The sequence below is a fragment of the Acanthaster planci genome, linkage group LG11 (genome assembly GCF_054643075.1).
Source record: "Acanthaster planci isolate LZ-2023a linkage group LG11, COTS_SCS, whole genome shotgun sequence".
Lineage (NCBI taxonomy): Eukaryota > Metazoa > Echinodermata > Asteroidea > Valvatida > Acanthasteridae > Acanthaster > Acanthaster planci.
In genome coordinates, this window is record NC_141787.1 from 4,467,321 (window position 1) to 4,484,509 (window position 17,189).

The following is a 17,189-nucleotide window of genomic DNA, read 5'->3' on the forward strand; positions in this document are numbered from 1 at the left end:
GTTAGTTTATTGCTTTTGACTGGTTTGTGAAAGAATTTGTAAAGGGACTTGCAGAAGCACTTATGGTGGACTGTACCCCAGTACAGGTGCCCTGTACTTGACGTCAAATAATTCATCTGCCCATTTCCCTTAAAAAAAAGTACTTGAACACATTTGCTGCATCAGGTGTTGTGGTTGTAGACGACAATCCTGAAGTGATCGTGGAGGACCCCAATGAACTGCTGATTCCAGATGAAGGTTTCCAAGAAGTGCGCTCCAAGAAAACGCTGAAGGAACGTCAGAAGGCCCAGGAGGCAGAGAGGAAGAAACAGGAAAACCAGGCCCTAGCTGAGGTAGGTCAATGCCAGGTCCTAGCTGAGGTAGGTCAGTACCAGACCCTAGCTGAGGTAGGTCGATGTCAGGCCCTTGTAGAGGAAGGTTGATGTCAGGCCCTTGCAGAGGTAGGTCGATGTCAGGCCCTAGCTAAGGTAGGTTGATGTCAGGCTCAAGCTGAGGTAGGTCAACGCCAAGCCCTAGCTGAGGTAGGTTGATGGCGGGCCCTAGCTGAGGTAGGTTGGTATGTCTGACCCTAGCTGTGGTAGGTTGATGCTTGGCGGCTTTGTGTTGGCCATATGTGACAACCATTGAGGGCACTCTTAGCTGCTTAAGAGGGCCAGTTGAGGGTATTTAAATTTACAGATGATAGACATGTTTGCTGAAGGTAGCCTTTAGAGGATGTGTGTGCATTTGTTGAGGTTCATCAATTTGTGATATTAAAGTGTAGGATGAAATGCGGTGCTAGTGTACATATTGATCTTGAATTTTCAACTCTAGGAAAGGAAGGGCTAGGAAACGGCGTACCCATCAGACAACTAGAGCAACAGATCATTGAAGATTTAGATGTTTCCTAGTTGATACGAAAGAACTTGAATCATAGTAGATACTTGTGGAAGAAAGATGTATCTCAGACACTCCATAATGAAACCCCTCATTATCCCATTGTTGAAGTTTGTCACTAGGCATGTGGTTTTATAAATCTGGATTGACAGGTGTTTGTTTGAAAGCATATTTTTTCTGATGTGAAGGTAAATGTATGCATGATGAAGTTATGACATGGTTAATTGCAGTGCATGCCAGAAGGTTGCTTGTTACAGTGCCTACCATGGGTTAAAGATAATTCTCTTGATGGATATCGTTCCAACAGGCCATGAAGCAAACCCGTGTCAATACGGCCTCTGGTAAACCTTCCCGTGCCCACTCCAAGCTGCCACCACGATTCTCAAAGCAGCAGGCAAAGGATGCAGCCAAAGAGGCATCAACCTCTGGCTCTGCTAGCCGGACTGTGGGGCCACTCAACAAGGCACCTGGAACCAAACCCATGACAAGTGAGCCAGCTAACATGGGGCTACTGATGGGAACATCCAATGTCATTATGTCAACCAGAAGCAGTAAGTAAAGATAGTTTCAGTTTGAAATCACTGTAGAGATGAAGGCTAGCTAGACTACCAGTGTGCCTCTTGATTTCAAGAAGCACTTAAAAGGAAAGTTGTGTTCCCATCGTCAGTATTTTTACGACAGAAGAAATGACCAACTTCTTGAATCTACAGGTACAATAAATGTCACAAACATGGGCCGCTGTAAGACATCTTATAATTACCGATATCAGAGAAAGCTCACTATGTGTTAACTACAAAGTGACCTCTGAAACATTAGTGATGGGACAGGAAGTATGGACACCATGTATACACACACCTACTCAGTATCTTGGCCACCAAAATAGCAGATCTTCAGCTTCCAACCTGTAAATACAAACTCATTCTTGTATTTAGAGTGCAGTTTATCAATCACAGAATTCATATTCCTTGTTGAGGTGAAATTCCCTTCCATATTTCTTCGAGTTTTCATGTTTGGAGTGTGATCATTAAATCTTTCTGGCTTTCACTTTCACATCCTTGCTGCTGAGTGGCATACTTCAGAGTGTTTCTGCACATAGTACATTGAAGCTTTGCCAGCAATATTCATCTTGTCTTGTTCCAGGTGCTGCTACCACCTCTTGAACTGACTTCTCATGCCGTCTATGTCAGCTGTTTCCTGTCAGCTAATACTTACATGCCATCTATGTCAGCTGTTTCCTGTCAGCTAATACATACATGCCATCTGTATCAGCTGTTTCCTGTCAGCTAATACATACATGCCATCTATGTCAGCTGTTTCCTGTCAGCTAATACATACATGCCATCTATGTCAGCTGTTTCCTGTCAGCTAATACATATATGCCATCTGTGGCAGCTGTTTCCTGTCAGCTAATACATATATGCCATCTGTGGCAGCTGTTTCCTGTCAGCTAATACATATATGCCATCTGTGGCAGCTGTTTCCTGTCAGCTAATACATATATGCCATCTGTGGCAGCTGTTTCCTGTCAGCTAATACATATATGCCATCTGTGGCAGCTGTTTCCTGTCAGCTTATACATACATGCCATCTATGTCAGCTGTTTCCTGTCAGCTTATACATGTATGCCACCTATGTCAGCTGTTTCCTGTCAGCTAATACATATATGCCATCTGTGGCAGCTGTTTCCTGTCAGCTAATACATATATGCCATCTGTGGCAGCTGTTTCCTGTCAGCTTATACATGTATGCCACCTATGTCAGCTGTTTCCTGTCAGCTAATACACATATGCCATCTGTGGCAGCTGTTTCCTGTCAGCTAATACACACATGCCATTTATGTCAGCTGTTTCCTGTCAGCTAATACATACATTCACAGTAATTGTCAGCTTTTACATACATCTGAATGCTGAGCTTCTGCATAGTACTTTGGTACCTTTCAACTTCCTTTCAAATTCAGGAACCAAAATTCACAAGGTGACTTTGTGAAATGAAGTCTGAGTGGAGACAATTGGCACTGCACTAATCCAGCTGCATGCATTCTTGCCGGGCTAGAGTAAGCAGCATAGCCCCCACGCCGGAGTATAGTGCCTAGCCTACCGTGTACACTGTAGTGGGTACCATGTATCAATCGATGATACGCTGTGCATTATTTAGTCACATTTGGCACGCCTGAGGGGATAAGTTACAGCAGAAAAAAAGCAAAAATCTATCTGCAAGGAATGGTTTGTTGATTGATCCAACTCTTCACAAAACAAAGAGCACAAAGCCTAGGCCTATTTTAGACACACTGGAGTGAATGTATTTCAAATCAATAATGAAAGTGAGTTGCCCGACTGGCTATCATTAGTGTTTGTTAACCTGCTTTTTACCCATTTGATGAATGTTCCTTCTGTATGTTGGCATTTGGTCAGCCTGTCTGGCTCCTTTCCTTTTCTTGGAGATTCGCATAAAGAATGGCGTCAGTCTTCAGCATTTGTTATTATGCCAAAGGAGCTGTAAAATCCAGATTTGAAGCACAAACACTCGCGATGGTTGCTGCATGGTAAACGGACCATTTCACCATAGTAGTTATGACTTTAGCAGTCCAAGCTTGCCAAAATTTCAGAATCAGTTGGAAATGTGCTGGCTCACATCATCACTTGTAGTTCTGCTGCACCCAACTGCAATACACCTTGTGGACGTGACCGAAAAATCTTCTTTTTTTTAATCTGAAATCGGAGGACAATAACACAGCAGTGCTTTAATCACACATGCATGTGAACATACCTGATACAGCTTCTGTCTGGCTGGACCCCCTCCAGTGCAACAAATTGGCGCCTCAGTTTATGTCATACCCCTTGTGAAGATTTATGTTTATGAAGGTTAGGATTTCACAGGTGGAGGTGTCTACCAAATCTTTATCATTTTATACAAAAAATAATTCCACACATTTCAATATTCCTTTAATTAAACTTACTTTAAATAGAACTTGATCCTTTGGCAGTGGCTACTCCATCTGCATCTTGTTACTTAACCAAGCTGAAGACTTGACTTTGAACTGTCTATGGAACTAAATAGGCTTTCCGTATTACAAATCTTATAGTCCGTCACTTCATTGCCAATTCTCCATTGCCTCATTTTCAGGTGCTCTCTCATCAACTGCTCCCCAACCCCCTCCACTGATCAATGCTTGGGAGAAACCCCTGCAGGTCCCTGTAACACCCTTGTCCAACACCAGTCAAAGCAGCCTAGCCAGCATACCCATGACCATGGTGTCTGGAATGCCGGCAGTCAAGGCTCAGGCTGGTCCTGGCAAGCCTGATTCAGACCAACATGACAGTGGAGTGGAGCTGAACAGTGACCACCATGGCTCCAATCCATCCTCACAGCGTAACTCACCCAGTGCTGACAGCAAGGCAGACACTCGACTGATTCAGGTGATTAACCTCCAACCTCTGATTTGGAGTTTTTGGTTATCTGTTGTCACAGTTAGGGATTATAGGCAGCTGAGAGGTCTGGACTTCTCTGCTGCCTTTGCGCACTTCTCAGCGGCCTGGACAGAGAGATTATATCGCCATACTCTCTTAGGGTACATTGCACATGAAGTAAGGATTATTGGTTAAAGCCTGTGCTGTGTTCGAAAGTTCACTTGAACTTTATGCCCATGAAACCAAGACAGCTCATAGAAAATAAATGCACATTTTGCCATGTATACAAATTTTGAGCAGTACAGTGTGGTTTAATTTCAAATTGTTCACATTATGCATGAAGCTCATCACGATAGAACACTGATTCATCTGATGATTCTGTTTTGTGCTTGTTTTGGGTTATGTTTCATGTTTCTTACCAGTTTTGGAGGTGTTATTCATGTGATCTAATTCAAGAGCAATAAAGAGGATTATTCATCTTTCCGTGTTGCTTGATAAAAAAACCCTGATCATCACTGTACGTGCACTTAGGCATTTAGATATACATAAGACTCGGCGATGTCTCCTCAACTGTAATCCTATGAAGGAAAGTTAGTAACAAACCATTCAGTCTCAGGTCAAGTTATATACTTTCAAATGAAGTGGGACAAAAGTAAGTCTGTGTAATTCTTCATTGCCTGTTGCTTGTGATGCAATCAGTGTCAATTTGTGATGGACTTGATGAAAACTTTCCAGAGGAAGGGTGTGGAATCTAGTCACTCCTTACCAGAGTGCTGCACAATGTAAAGTACATAATTTAACTTGCACTGTTGTCTTGTCATGTAGGAGCTGATGACTAGTCATATGAGACAGCAACAGCAGCAGCAGCCGCAGCAGAGGACCCCCTCAGCAGACACGCCTGCTTCCAGTGAGTGGTCATCCTCACAGTTAATGAGACTAGATGGTCCAGCTGTTTCCACAGTCCAGTCCAGTCAGGAGGCAGAGCGTAGCAGTGAGAGAGGCAGGCCGGAATTGGGGATACCAGACATTGGATCATTTGTCAGCTCAGGAGAGACCATTGGAATGGGCAGTAGCAACCTGTCATCATCTGGAATGGTGAGTGTGGAACTTGGTAGTATGGTGGCCATTGGTTGTAGATGACTTGATGGTGCATTTATGACATGTTGTGCGTAGTTATTTGATAGTGGCCAGTTTGTCATACCTCCATACTTGATACACACAGATAGGATGAACCTATCTTCACAGCTCTTGCTAGTGGGTCAAATGGTGTCATAAAGTACCTGTATAGATTTTATAATCAGCATATTGTACTAAGCACTGTGGCAGGAAGTAGCAGTCCCTATCTCCTCAACAAGGTTACTTAAAAAGCACTCAGTATATTATGATACCAAGTAACAGTTAAACTATTGTAGAGAAACCATAATGGAAAAATGTAGCTGGTTTACATGTCTTCCTGTTATTTTCCTCAATGATTCCAGTGTCGTCATGGGTTTAGATAATTTTCTTCAAGTCGAGTACAGTACCCACATCCTTGCTTAGAGTAGAGTGCAGTACTCTTTTGCCCTGAGTGTTGTTTGGTATTGTACACTTCGTCTTCCTGAGAGGGAGAGTACTGTACTCTCTAAGAGATGGAGGAACTGAGTACCCGTATTATGCGAGTTAGTCCTTTTGCCTTAGTAAATATAACAATACTTCTTTGTCTTGAAAAACACAGTAAAAAAACAGCAGTTAGTGGTAACTCTGAACTCATGAGATCATAGGCAAAAGTCACATAAGTCTGTGTCCACCCGTGTACAGCGGCTAGCGTGAGGCTACTGCGCATGGACGCCATGTTAACTAGCCGCACACACCCAGCAGTGGCCATTCAGGAAATCATTGTGCACTTCATTGCTCGGTGGTCAAATTCACTTACACTCATGATCTAAACCTCAATCTTTCCATTCGTGCAAAAATTGCTTAAAAAAAAAAATGTGGTCCCCGTGGGCTAGAAATCAATTTTACTGCATTGTGTCTTTGGGGAGTCTGGTGACCACGTGTTTGTACACAAAACAATCTATGTGCACAATGTATGTGCAGTAGCCCATTTCGGTTGACAACACGTACTGCTTTGGGGCTTTCCTGTTTTATTGAATAATTTATCATGGTTATGCACGGAGCGGCAGGAAAAGCTGTACGCTGACGAACATAAACAAATTGGTAACGTCTGCTACGAATGTTACTCTGTTGGGCAGGCCATAATTGACAAAACATGAAAAATACAGAACTTACGGTACTCTCTTTGTGGAAGAAATCAATGTGTATTTTACGTTCTGAATGAAGTTTATGCTTCGTATTTTGACTAAAGTCAGGAAGCGTATATACACCAATATGTACGTTATCCAAAGCCCAGGTTGTATTGTCAGTTTGATCCAGCCACTAAAGTTGATGCTGATTGCAATTCTTACTGCTGCAGCAACCCTAAAACAAAAATATGTTGAATTCCTTTTCATGTTACCCTGATAATGTGATTATAGATTTAAGGTTTTCACCAAACAAGTGAGTTGACTCTTCTATCTCATCAAAGGTTTGATAGAATTTTGTGGATATTATTCTACAGAGCTTAGGAGCAGAGCCATCTGCCAGCGCAGTATCATCAAGTGCTGCAGTGTCTCACATTCCCCAAGCCATTGACCTGCCTAAGAGTGCCAGCCAGCCACATCCAGTCACCTCTATGCCAGAGGATCTGACCCAGAAACTGGCATCAGCCAAACGGCTCTGGGACCTCCCTGCCCCTGGAGCCATACCCGGCAGGGGTGAGAGTGCCCTGTCTCCTTCAGGCATGAGTGCGGTCAACCCTGTGCCTGTATCCAGTCACCAGGCTATTGGAGAAAGCAATCTGGACCCCTCCACAGTGGATGATGAAACCCTGCAGATGGAAAGTGAGCTCCTGACAGATGTGCCCCCAGCACAGTCATCTTCCTCACACCACCCAGTGGTGTCCAATAACAGCATGATGATGCCAGCAATATCCAGCACCAGTGACGCCAACTTCTCTGAGTTTTCACATAGCTCCAGTTTATCTGGGGTAGACACTGTGTCTACAACGACGATGGCTAGTAATTATGGTGAGCTGAATGCAGACCGAATGGTTTTGAGCCAGCCTAGCAGCTCGTCTACTTCCTATGCACCCTTGACATCATCAGTCTCATCCTCAAGCACGTCCTTCACCTTCTCTGGTGCATCAAGCAGCCTGTTGAGTCCAATGCTTGCCTCTGAGTCCAGAGTCTTGCAAATCCCTATTAGTAATGTGGGCAACAAGAATCTCTCCATGTACACAGCAATCCCTAGCCAGACCATTGCTGGACAGTCTGTGAACCCAACCACTCTTCTATACTCTTCTATGATTGGCCTGGATGGGAAAGTCACCACACCAGACCAGAACAAGATACAGCCATTTGCCTTTGCTCGGCCGGCAGTCCTCCTTGCACCTACCCAGACAGTACAGGTCAGCAGTGCACAGCCGCAAAGACAAGGGACCAATGCTTCACAGTCAGTGTTTGGGGCTCAGGGCTCCTCTAGTCATTTATTCTCGGCTTTCCCAACAGGTGATGCCCCACCACGTCTGATTCAACCCCCGCAGGCTTATGCCCAACCCCAGTACAATGTTTCTGTCATTCAACCAAACTCTGTGACTCTCCCGTACAACTTGAATCAAACACCAAATGTTGCCCCATCTCCACCAGCCGCTGCTGCTGCAGCACAGCAGTCCTTTGCTCCCCTGAGCTTCCTGCAGCCCAATCTGACGGGATCTGTCATTGCATCAACCCTCAGCCAGCCATCATTGCCCAGCAACCAGTCATACTTATCCTATGGGACAGCACCATTCTCTCAACCAGAGATGAATATGCAGAGCAGTGCTATCAAGCCTCAGAGCTCTTTCAATGGGCTGTCCACAGTCACTAAGACAGTTGCCAGTCTGCCGTATGGGACTGTACCAAGCATCAACATGCAGCAACCTCCAGTCTATGGTCAGGTAAGTGCATTGAGTACGTCAACAGTCCTCAATCCTCCAACGGGGTGAAGGTTAAGGACTGTTAACCACTTGCTGCCTGAGACTCCAGTTTCGGGCACCGTGTGTTTATACGCGTGGCCGGGGTCTCAGAAATCGGACAAAGGGAACTGGGCCTTCTAACAAAAGACCATACTCGGAATGAAAGACCAGGCTGCTGGGCATTACCAACATTTTATCACTCTCAATAGTGGAGATAATCCAGCCTTGTTTCGAAACTGTATACCACGGTATGGGGCATTTAGTGTGAGCGGATTACAAACGGCGACAAAAGCACTCCACCACCGCAGCGATGAGCCACACAGCAACCGCTGCACCCTAATCTGGCCCAATGCCCCAAACCCTGGTATACGGTTTCAAAACAAGGCTGGATTATCACCACTTTTGAGAGTGAAAAATGTTGCTAATGCCCAGCAGCCTGGTCTTTCATTCGGAGTACGCTCTTTTGTTACAGGGCCCTGTTCCCTCTGTCAGAGTTTGGAGACCTCAGCCAAGCATATAAAGCATGCATCTCCGATTCCGGAGTCCCCGGCAGGAAGTGGTTAAACCTGTTGGACAAAATGTCAAACTTACCAGCATGGGAGTGTCTTTGATACTGTCAGCGCGCCACGGCTGCCAACAAGTACCCTGAATGCAATTATTCGTGAAAGCATTATACAAATCTATACCCTTTGTTATGCAGGATCTGCAGGTGGGTAGCCAGCTGGAACCTGGCGACCCTTGGCGCTGTGCAGCCCTGTGGGGCACGCTACAGCCGGCTGAGTAAAATGTTTTTGACATGGTGCCTGAAGAATTAGTGCAGATTTTGTCTGCTTTGTGTTGACTTGTTGCTTACAGATCCTGTGAATGTTTCTTATGGACCTTTACTTTAACAGCGTGCTGCAACTCCAGTCGGCAGTCAGACACGCCTTTTGGGGAATGCCTTAGTGACCCCTATCCTGCAGTCTAATATTCACCAAGCCCAACAACCAGCATCATTCTTCACCACCAATCCTGGCCCCACCCAGCAGCCTACTGGAGTTGGGTCTGCCGGTTCCACCAACTTCTTCAATTCTCTGAACTCCATCCAGGGCAGTCACCCAACAGCAGCTGCAGCAGTCCAGCCACCACAGGGAGCTCAGCACCTGCAATCCCTTGGTACTGTTCCACTTCAGGCAGCAGCACCTGCCCAACCACAACCGTTACAGCAGCAACAGCAGCATCAGCCCCAACCAGCCCCATTACACTACCAGAGTCAAGCTAACCCTCAGTTTTCCCAATCTGCTAGCGTTGGTGTTGTGGGACCTTATGCCAGCCAGTCAGTAACAGCTCGTATTACTGGCCATGGTGGGGCTGTAGGAATGGATAGGAAGCCTGTGTTAGACATGCCAGCACCATCTTCAGATGTGAATGAGTCGTCTCTTATGTCCTCACCCAAGAGCAGTGACATGCAGCAGCATGTTGATGCAAAGCCATTCAGTCCAAACCGCATTTCAGGCTCATCTCAGCCAGCAGAGCCTCAGCGATCTAGTTCTCATTCAGATGCGCCCTCGATGGTCTCCAGCAGCCAGCAGTTTGTGAGTAGTAACAGTCAGGTTGTGAAGCCAACATTCCCAAATGTACCCAGCCAAGCTGTAGTTCGTCAACAGTTTGGGCTTCAAAACCAGCAGCAACCACAACAACAGCAGCAACAGCAACAGCAGGCATCTTTTATGCCTCGTGTTCCAACCACGCAAGCGCCACCACCTCGTGGAATGACAGTCCGACCTGGAGGCCCACCACAGCCATCTTCACAGATGCAACCACAGGGGTTCCCAGCTCAGGCTGTTCCTCCCCATTTGATGCGTTTTCCAGCTGTAGGGACTCAGATGAGGTTCAGACCTCCACTGCCACAGGCTAACATGTCCCAGAGGCTGCCCACCTCCTCTGCAGCTCCTGCCGGTCCATCGCCAAGATCCGCAGATCCTGGCCAGACAGGGACAACTCCAGTCTCCCAGAGTAGCAGCTTTCAGCGCAAATCAGCAGGTCCAAGCAAAGGGGCTGTAGGTCCTGGAAACATAAGCACCTCAAAGTCAGGGGCTTCTGCAGCAGGTGAGTATAAACAGCCCAGTTCAGAAAGTTCCAAGTCCAAAGCCAGTGAAAAAGAAGCTTTGTTGGCCTCAACCAAAGCCTTTTTTACCAATCTGAAGAATCAAGAGAGTAGCAAGAGTAGTGGGAAACCCACCGACAAGGTTTCCACAGAGAACAGTGGCAGTTCCTAGTTGAATGGGCCACAAACTACAGGCTCTGCCAGCAAGAACTGAGGTCAGAAGGCGTTTTAAACTTGAAGGTTCCCTGTAATAGGATAAAAATGGTCTGACCTTTGTGTAACATGGGTTAAGAATACATAGTTATACTTAGTGGTGTAGAATCTTGGTTGCAGTCCAATGCAGAGTGGGATTCAAAATCCTCCAGTAGAAACTTATTTCTGATATAAAAGCCTCTTGCTTAAATCGTAGTCTTATCTGTTCTTGTTTACAAGTTAACTTTTACCTCGTATATCAAAAGTTGTAAAGAAAGCCTGATCATAAATAATGCATTGTACATACAATATAAGGTGTACAGAAGGGCCCTGCGTAGTTGACTTTGATGAAAACCCATTTCAAGAATTAATCAAAGCAAGGTCCTGATACACGTTTCTTCTGTATAAAAGCATCATCATACCGACCTTGTGGTTTCAGCAAGGTCACATTGAAATTCAGTTGTCTTTCTATTGAGGCCACAAAGTCCCTTGTAACTTTGAGACCTCCCACCTGAAACTTATGCTCATGTAATGATGGCCAACTTTGAATTGAATGAGATAAGCGTCCGCTATCCTATAGTTTCATTTGCTGATTAATTTTGTGGAGTCACTGAATGGCTTATTGCTACTGAATTTAACTCCACAAATAAAGGGACTGAATATTGATGGTGTGTCTGTGATAGCTGAGTAATTATAAAAAAGATCTATCAAAAGGGTTTTGTTCTGTATTTCTTTGTCAATATTTGGTATTGGAAGGTGCCATGTAGTTCATAGCTCCTGTTGCCAACCGTTCCAGTTTGCCTGCACAGTATGAATTATAGAGGTTTCCAATTGCAGTGTGTTCATTTTTTGGTCACTTATTTTTTAGTTTCATTGCTTGTCTACAGCTTGTATTTTAGCTTTAAGAAACAGGAATAAAAGTTATTCTTTGTAAGGGTGGTACTTGTAGGTTGCAATTTTGTTTTGGTTGAAAACGGATGTGTCTGTTTGTATTCTTTCATGAAATGCGAATCTTTCATACATCTAGCATTTGTGACCGGCTCCACAAAAATGGGTATTACGGGACGTTTTTTTAAAAAGTTACATACACATTTGAATTAGTTACATTATAAGGTTTAATTTGGTGTAGGTTTGAACCCAGTGACATTTTGCAGTCTGGAGATATATCGATTTTTGCATAATCATATCATACACATTAACAAGAGTGCTTTCAGAGATAAAGCCCTAACCCCTTAAGGCCAGGATTCTTTTGACCCCAATTGCTGGGCAGTGGTATGCCCAGAATGCAAAGATGTGTCCAGCAAGCAGGCCCAATTGAACCGGCAGCTGCATGGTGAATAGACTGTTATGTGTGGTATGCACTAATCTTAATTGAACACTGGAAGTGGAAAAAAAATCAACCAAGAAGAAAGAAGTCTCTCCATACCCATAGCAACAGTTGGGTTTCTTGTATAAATTGTGATAGAAGCCAATCAACCAAGAAGTAAAAAATCACCCCATCCACATAAAAAGCCCTTTGTGGGAAATAACACGGTGTCCCTTAATACCCTTTTTCACAGAGTAGGTCACATTTGAAGTTTAGTAGTAACATAGTTGAAATTACAAAGTACAAGAAACTTGAACCGATAGAATATTAATTGAAGACTAGTGATAACACAGTTGTAATTAGATACTTTATTGTCTTAGTACTTTTGTCATGGGTTGGTTTACTTGAAATTCTTTTTTGTTGAAAAACTCATAACTAGTTCTAAATTGATTTGTTAAGTTGACAGTGTGTTCGTAGTAATCCTTTAAATTACTGGTGCATTTGTCCAGTGTAATATTTCCTAATGTGGAGAAAAATGACAAAATTGTAAATAACTGTTGATGAATATTCAAGATGGTTGTCATTTTAAAGGTTGAATTCTTGAACATAATACTTGTTGAATCTGATAAAAAGTTCATCCTTTGTTGTCCTTTTTGTCCCAAAAGGACATTTTGAAGACTTGGTGTTCCAATTTATGATTGATGAATTTTTAAGCAGACCATCAGAGCCAGACACAGTAGGATGGTTGAATTATCCATCAGACTGCATGAAAAGTATTACTTAAGTTGAGATATTAATATAGTGGCGGTAATTTGGTATTTTATATTCCATATTTGTACAGTGAAACTTTGGTTATGATGTCCTATGCAGCTTAGGATGTTGCGCTGGTTGCCTTGTGTGCTTAAAACGGGAAATAAAAATGCTGAAAGTGTACGTTTGGTTGCGTGAGTTGCATGTACTTCTAAAGTGTGTTCAAGAAAGGATGTTTGTAACAAAGTTTCCACTGTACCCAACATAATCTTTACTTTTTTCCTTTCTTGTAATATTAACAAGGCATAATTTATAGTATTTAAATGTATACATACATGTAGGTACAAGCTAACTGTCTTGAGAAGATAAAGAGACCCGTAGTGAAGATTTGGATTTGTAGACTAATTGACACCTTTTGGGGGGAGAGATTTCAGATTTTTGGTCTTGGACCAACAGTCGCTGTTTCATGTGTGTACTGTTGCATTTTTCCTCCTAGTATTTTCCAATTTTAGACACCTTTTCAGTTTGAGTAGTTGTTAATTTGATTTACCATTTCACAAAATGAGCAAGTGTCATTGCTTGATATTAAAGTGGTCTTTAATTAGTAGACAACAAGTTAAAGAATACTAATATGTTTCTGCAGCAGGTACGATTCTCATTGGCTGTCTTTCTTGGTATAAGAAAGCGGCATCTTTGTTGCCGTTACTGGTTTTTGTAAAAAAAAAAAAATGGTGGGAGTCTTGTTTGATTTCTACTTGTATAGTCAGATTAAAACCCCCAGCCCTTTGTATTTGACAAATGCTAGGGTGCAGAATGGGGTTTGGTTTGTCTACTTAGGTGGATGCTTAAATACCCTTGTGTAAACATTGCATTTTGGGTGAGCTCTCTCTTGCTCACATGCTGTATCTAGACGTGATAAGTATTAATGAATTCAGAGTGTAGAGGTCGAAAGTCAATAAAAAAAAAGCTATGTTGCAATTCAGCTGGAGAGTGGAAGCTCTGAACTTTGTATTTGTCTACGTCTTGTCATTCCATTAGAAACTTTACTCTGCAAAATGCTGCTTGAAAACTGTGGACTTTTTCAGTGTTCAGTTTCTTACTGATAGGTGCCATGAACAATTTTTACTGAAGTGGAAAATTTGTAACTATGAAAGTCTTTTTTTTAATGAAAGGGAACGTGATAATGATCATATCAGTAGACTCCTAGTGACTAGACCATAAAATCTACATATTGACCGGATAGCATGTTGCCCATGTTGCTGTGCATGATTTAATAAGGCTTCTGTAGCTTGTTTGTAAGCTTTCAAGATAGCTCGCTCCAAATTCCATGGAGTGAGGTGTATTTGTAATGCTTTACATATACATGTTCATAAGGGGTGAGATTTATCAGGATTTTTCCTGATTTCAGGATTTTTTCATCAGGATTTTCCTGATCAATTATCTTTTCAAAAATCTGCTATGTCCCAAGTCGACATGTACCACTGTAAACTTTTGAACCTACCGGTATAAAAGTTTATATAGAACATAAGAAAGGGAAATAAGGTTGTCATTAGTTAAACACTGCTTTATACCGTAGACCCTTCACTGCCGTAGGGCCCTTGAAACTTCTAGTGGTTATTTCGTGGATTTTTAATTTTCCTGCTGTCCCACCCATCATAATTTCCAAGTTCCCGAGCAGTGTCAAGTAATAACAGACTATAGATGAATCTGAGGAGGCGTCATTCCTGCAGGGTCATTGCACTCATACATATCTGAACTTGAGCATGGCAAGTCACAACACCCTAATGGTCTGAGAGGAATGAAACCTGTGCCTACCACCTGTTTGTCAACAGGGTGACCCCACACTAATGATTTCTAATTTTTCTGCCGGATTTGTCTATAGAATTCTTGTTCAGTAAAGCTAGACAATTTTGAATACCCCTGGTGTATTACCATAGAGGAAGGGCACAGAAGGAGTTTGAACTGCCCGGGCTATAACATCTGGCCAATTATAGCTTTCTGGCATACCCGGTATGTCCATAGCCAGAGCGCAGCGCACGCCTGCTACTCACCACCTGTTTTGCAACCACAAGCCCTCTTTGTACCCTATGATCGTCGCCGCAATTTTTCACTGGTAATCTGCATCTCTAAAACGTTGTGTACTGCAGGAAGTTGAATATTCATGCCATCGTTGGTGCTTGGTATGACCTGAAAACAACATTAAATGTAATGTTTGCGCAGTTGCTTGTATTAGGCTGTATACCCGAAGTGTTCATGTGCAGTTGTTGCCCTTATCGAACGCTTTCTTCTGGACTTCTTTTTGGAATAAATAGCTAATCTTAGCGGGGCCAGTAATATCCTGGCAATACTTGTAATTTCTTACTTGCAATTTAATACAAAATATCGATATGACCAAGAAATAGAGAGAGGAAAATTCCTGATATTAGACCTGCTTTTGCCATCATAAATAAACTTTTAAATGTTGACACACTGTTTCATTATCCATGCAAAGTTTGTAATTCTAGTCTCCTCCATCCAATACATCAGTGTTCAAAGACTAGGTACGAATTTGGCTAAGACTGGCCAACAAAATCTTCACTACTTCTGGAAAGCTCCATTAGGAACAAAATGCGCTATTTCATCATAAAATGTGTCTTTGTACAAATGCCATAATAAAAATTATTCAAACAAAACACAAAATCTTACAAACATCTTGGCTATTTATTCCAAAAAGAAGTCCAAAGGAAAGCGTTCGATAAGGGCAATAACCGCACCTGAACTCTTCGGGTACACAGCCTAGTAAAAGCAACTACGCAAGCACTAAATTTGATGTTGTTGTCGGATCATATCAAGCACTAACGATGGCATGAATATTCAACTTCCTATACTGCAGCACACAACGTTTTAGGGATGCAGATTACCAGTGAAAAATTGCAGCGACGATCATAGGGTACAAAGAGGGCTTATGGTTGCAAAACAGGTGGTGAGTAGCAGGCGTGCGCTGCGCTCTGGCTATGGACATACCGGGCATGCCAGAAAGCTGTAATTGGCCAGATGTTATAGCCCGGGCAGTTCAATCTCCTTCTGTGTCCTTCCTTCATGAGAATACAGGATTATTTGTGTCATGAACACAAGGCCAAGTCCTGCTCTGAAATGGGAAAAATGTTGCATTTTCACTCCAAGCAACATCAGGAAACTTGATAGCAGAAGCACTCTTGCAGTTTGGACTCTTAAATTCATTAGTTTGACGTCAGATCCCCATGATGTGCAGAGCTTTCACATTCCTATTGATTTGGGATTTATAGTCTCACGGTGACACAATCAAAAGAAGTATACCTCTTTATCTAGCATTTGGTTGCTGACATTTGTGAAGCATAACAAGCAGCAAAGGCAACACTTTACTACCCTGTGCATAAGTACATGTACAACCTCCTTAATATCATAGAAGACTATAAGGAGATGAGAGACATTGCTAGTGGCCATCCAACATTTACAAAAAGAAGGGACATCCAGCTTTCTTCACCAGTTGAGAGCAGACGAAACAAGAAAAGAGATAAGTTATCCCCAAAGATCGTATAGCGCCGCATAGCGGCGCAAGATGGAGAACTTCACCTTGAATACACATAAAACAACGTAATTGGATGGGCGCCATTTGAGCAAGCGATATGCCTGCGCAATGCACATTAATGCACAGGCGCCATGGCAGGCACATACATCTGATGCACCTGCGCCTAAGCATTACCGTGAACCGTGCAGGTGTATCACTTGCTCAAATGGCGCCCATGGTAATTACACCTTTTGGGCAGAGTTATCCATCTTGCTCCGGCGTTATACGATCTGTGGTTATTTCCCAGTAGCTAAACCCCAAATGAATTTATTCCCAAACGATTGCCAAGTTTCATTGACTAGGTTGACTGCAGCCAAGCCCTAGCATGGATCTTTCAGTCCTCATAATTCCTGGTGGAGGCATCCACCTCTTTTCTCTCTTTCACCCCTGCATCTTTCTTCAGTACGTCCATGTTCAGACTATCAGATGACAGGCAGATAGCTCAGGATTACTGTGGCAGTGACCACCAAGTTCCATCCTATCCGCTTTGAGCAGGAACAAAAGAGGGCACGTTTTGAAATGAAATTGACAGTCTTTTGGTACGCATTCACCACATAGGCAAGCAACTTTATGCGTGTTTGATACTGACATGCTGAGTACGCGCAACAAATTTAGTCTGGAATGTATGGTCTTCATATGCACGCCAAACACGTATCAGCTGTCTTTTTTTCGCCGGTGAGGGTGCACTTCAGCTTGAGGCAGATAGGCTTAGGTAATCTTGTCTTCGACCTTCAGTGTTTGCTGATGTGGTATCTCCAACTAATACCGAGTACACTCTCAGAATATGGGTGTAACAGCCATTCAATGATTTTTCTAAGGTTGTAAATTTAAAGTCGAAGATTTGCACCCATATAGCAGCACTGACTTTCGTGGAGTAAAGAAGCAGCAAAGTTTCACCTGTCAAGCCTTGTTGGCAACATGTACAAGTCCATTCCGTTTTCATTTCATGATGAGGG

The 17,189-nt window shown here is 43.1% G+C and overlaps 1 protein-coding gene across 2 annotated transcripts in view; it reads left to right on the forward strand.

The window, feature by feature from the left end:
* Positions 1 to 13,629, forward strand: part of LOC110981581 (uncharacterized) — a 52,470-nt gene extending 38,841 nt beyond the window's left edge. The window contains exons 18-23 of one of the 2 annotated variants that reach the window (XM_087143000.1): positions 166 to 332; positions 1,184 to 1,427; positions 4,000 to 4,292; positions 5,109 to 5,378; positions 6,880 to 8,295; positions 9,169 to 9,306. In XM_087143000.1, the coding sequence (XP_086999126.1) occupies positions 166 to 332; positions 1,184 to 1,427; positions 4,000 to 4,292; positions 5,109 to 5,378; positions 6,880 to 8,295; positions 9,169 to 9,177 (2,399 nt within the window). In that variant the 3' untranslated portion in view covers positions 9,178 to 9,306. Of the gene's footprint in view, positions 1 to 165; positions 333 to 1,183; positions 1,428 to 3,999; positions 4,293 to 5,108; positions 5,379 to 6,879; positions 8,296 to 9,168 lie in introns of both variants that reach the window. The other variant, XM_022239236.2, reaches the window with a different exon arrangement.
* The last annotated feature ends 3,560 nt before the right edge of the window (positions 13,630 to 17,189 follow it).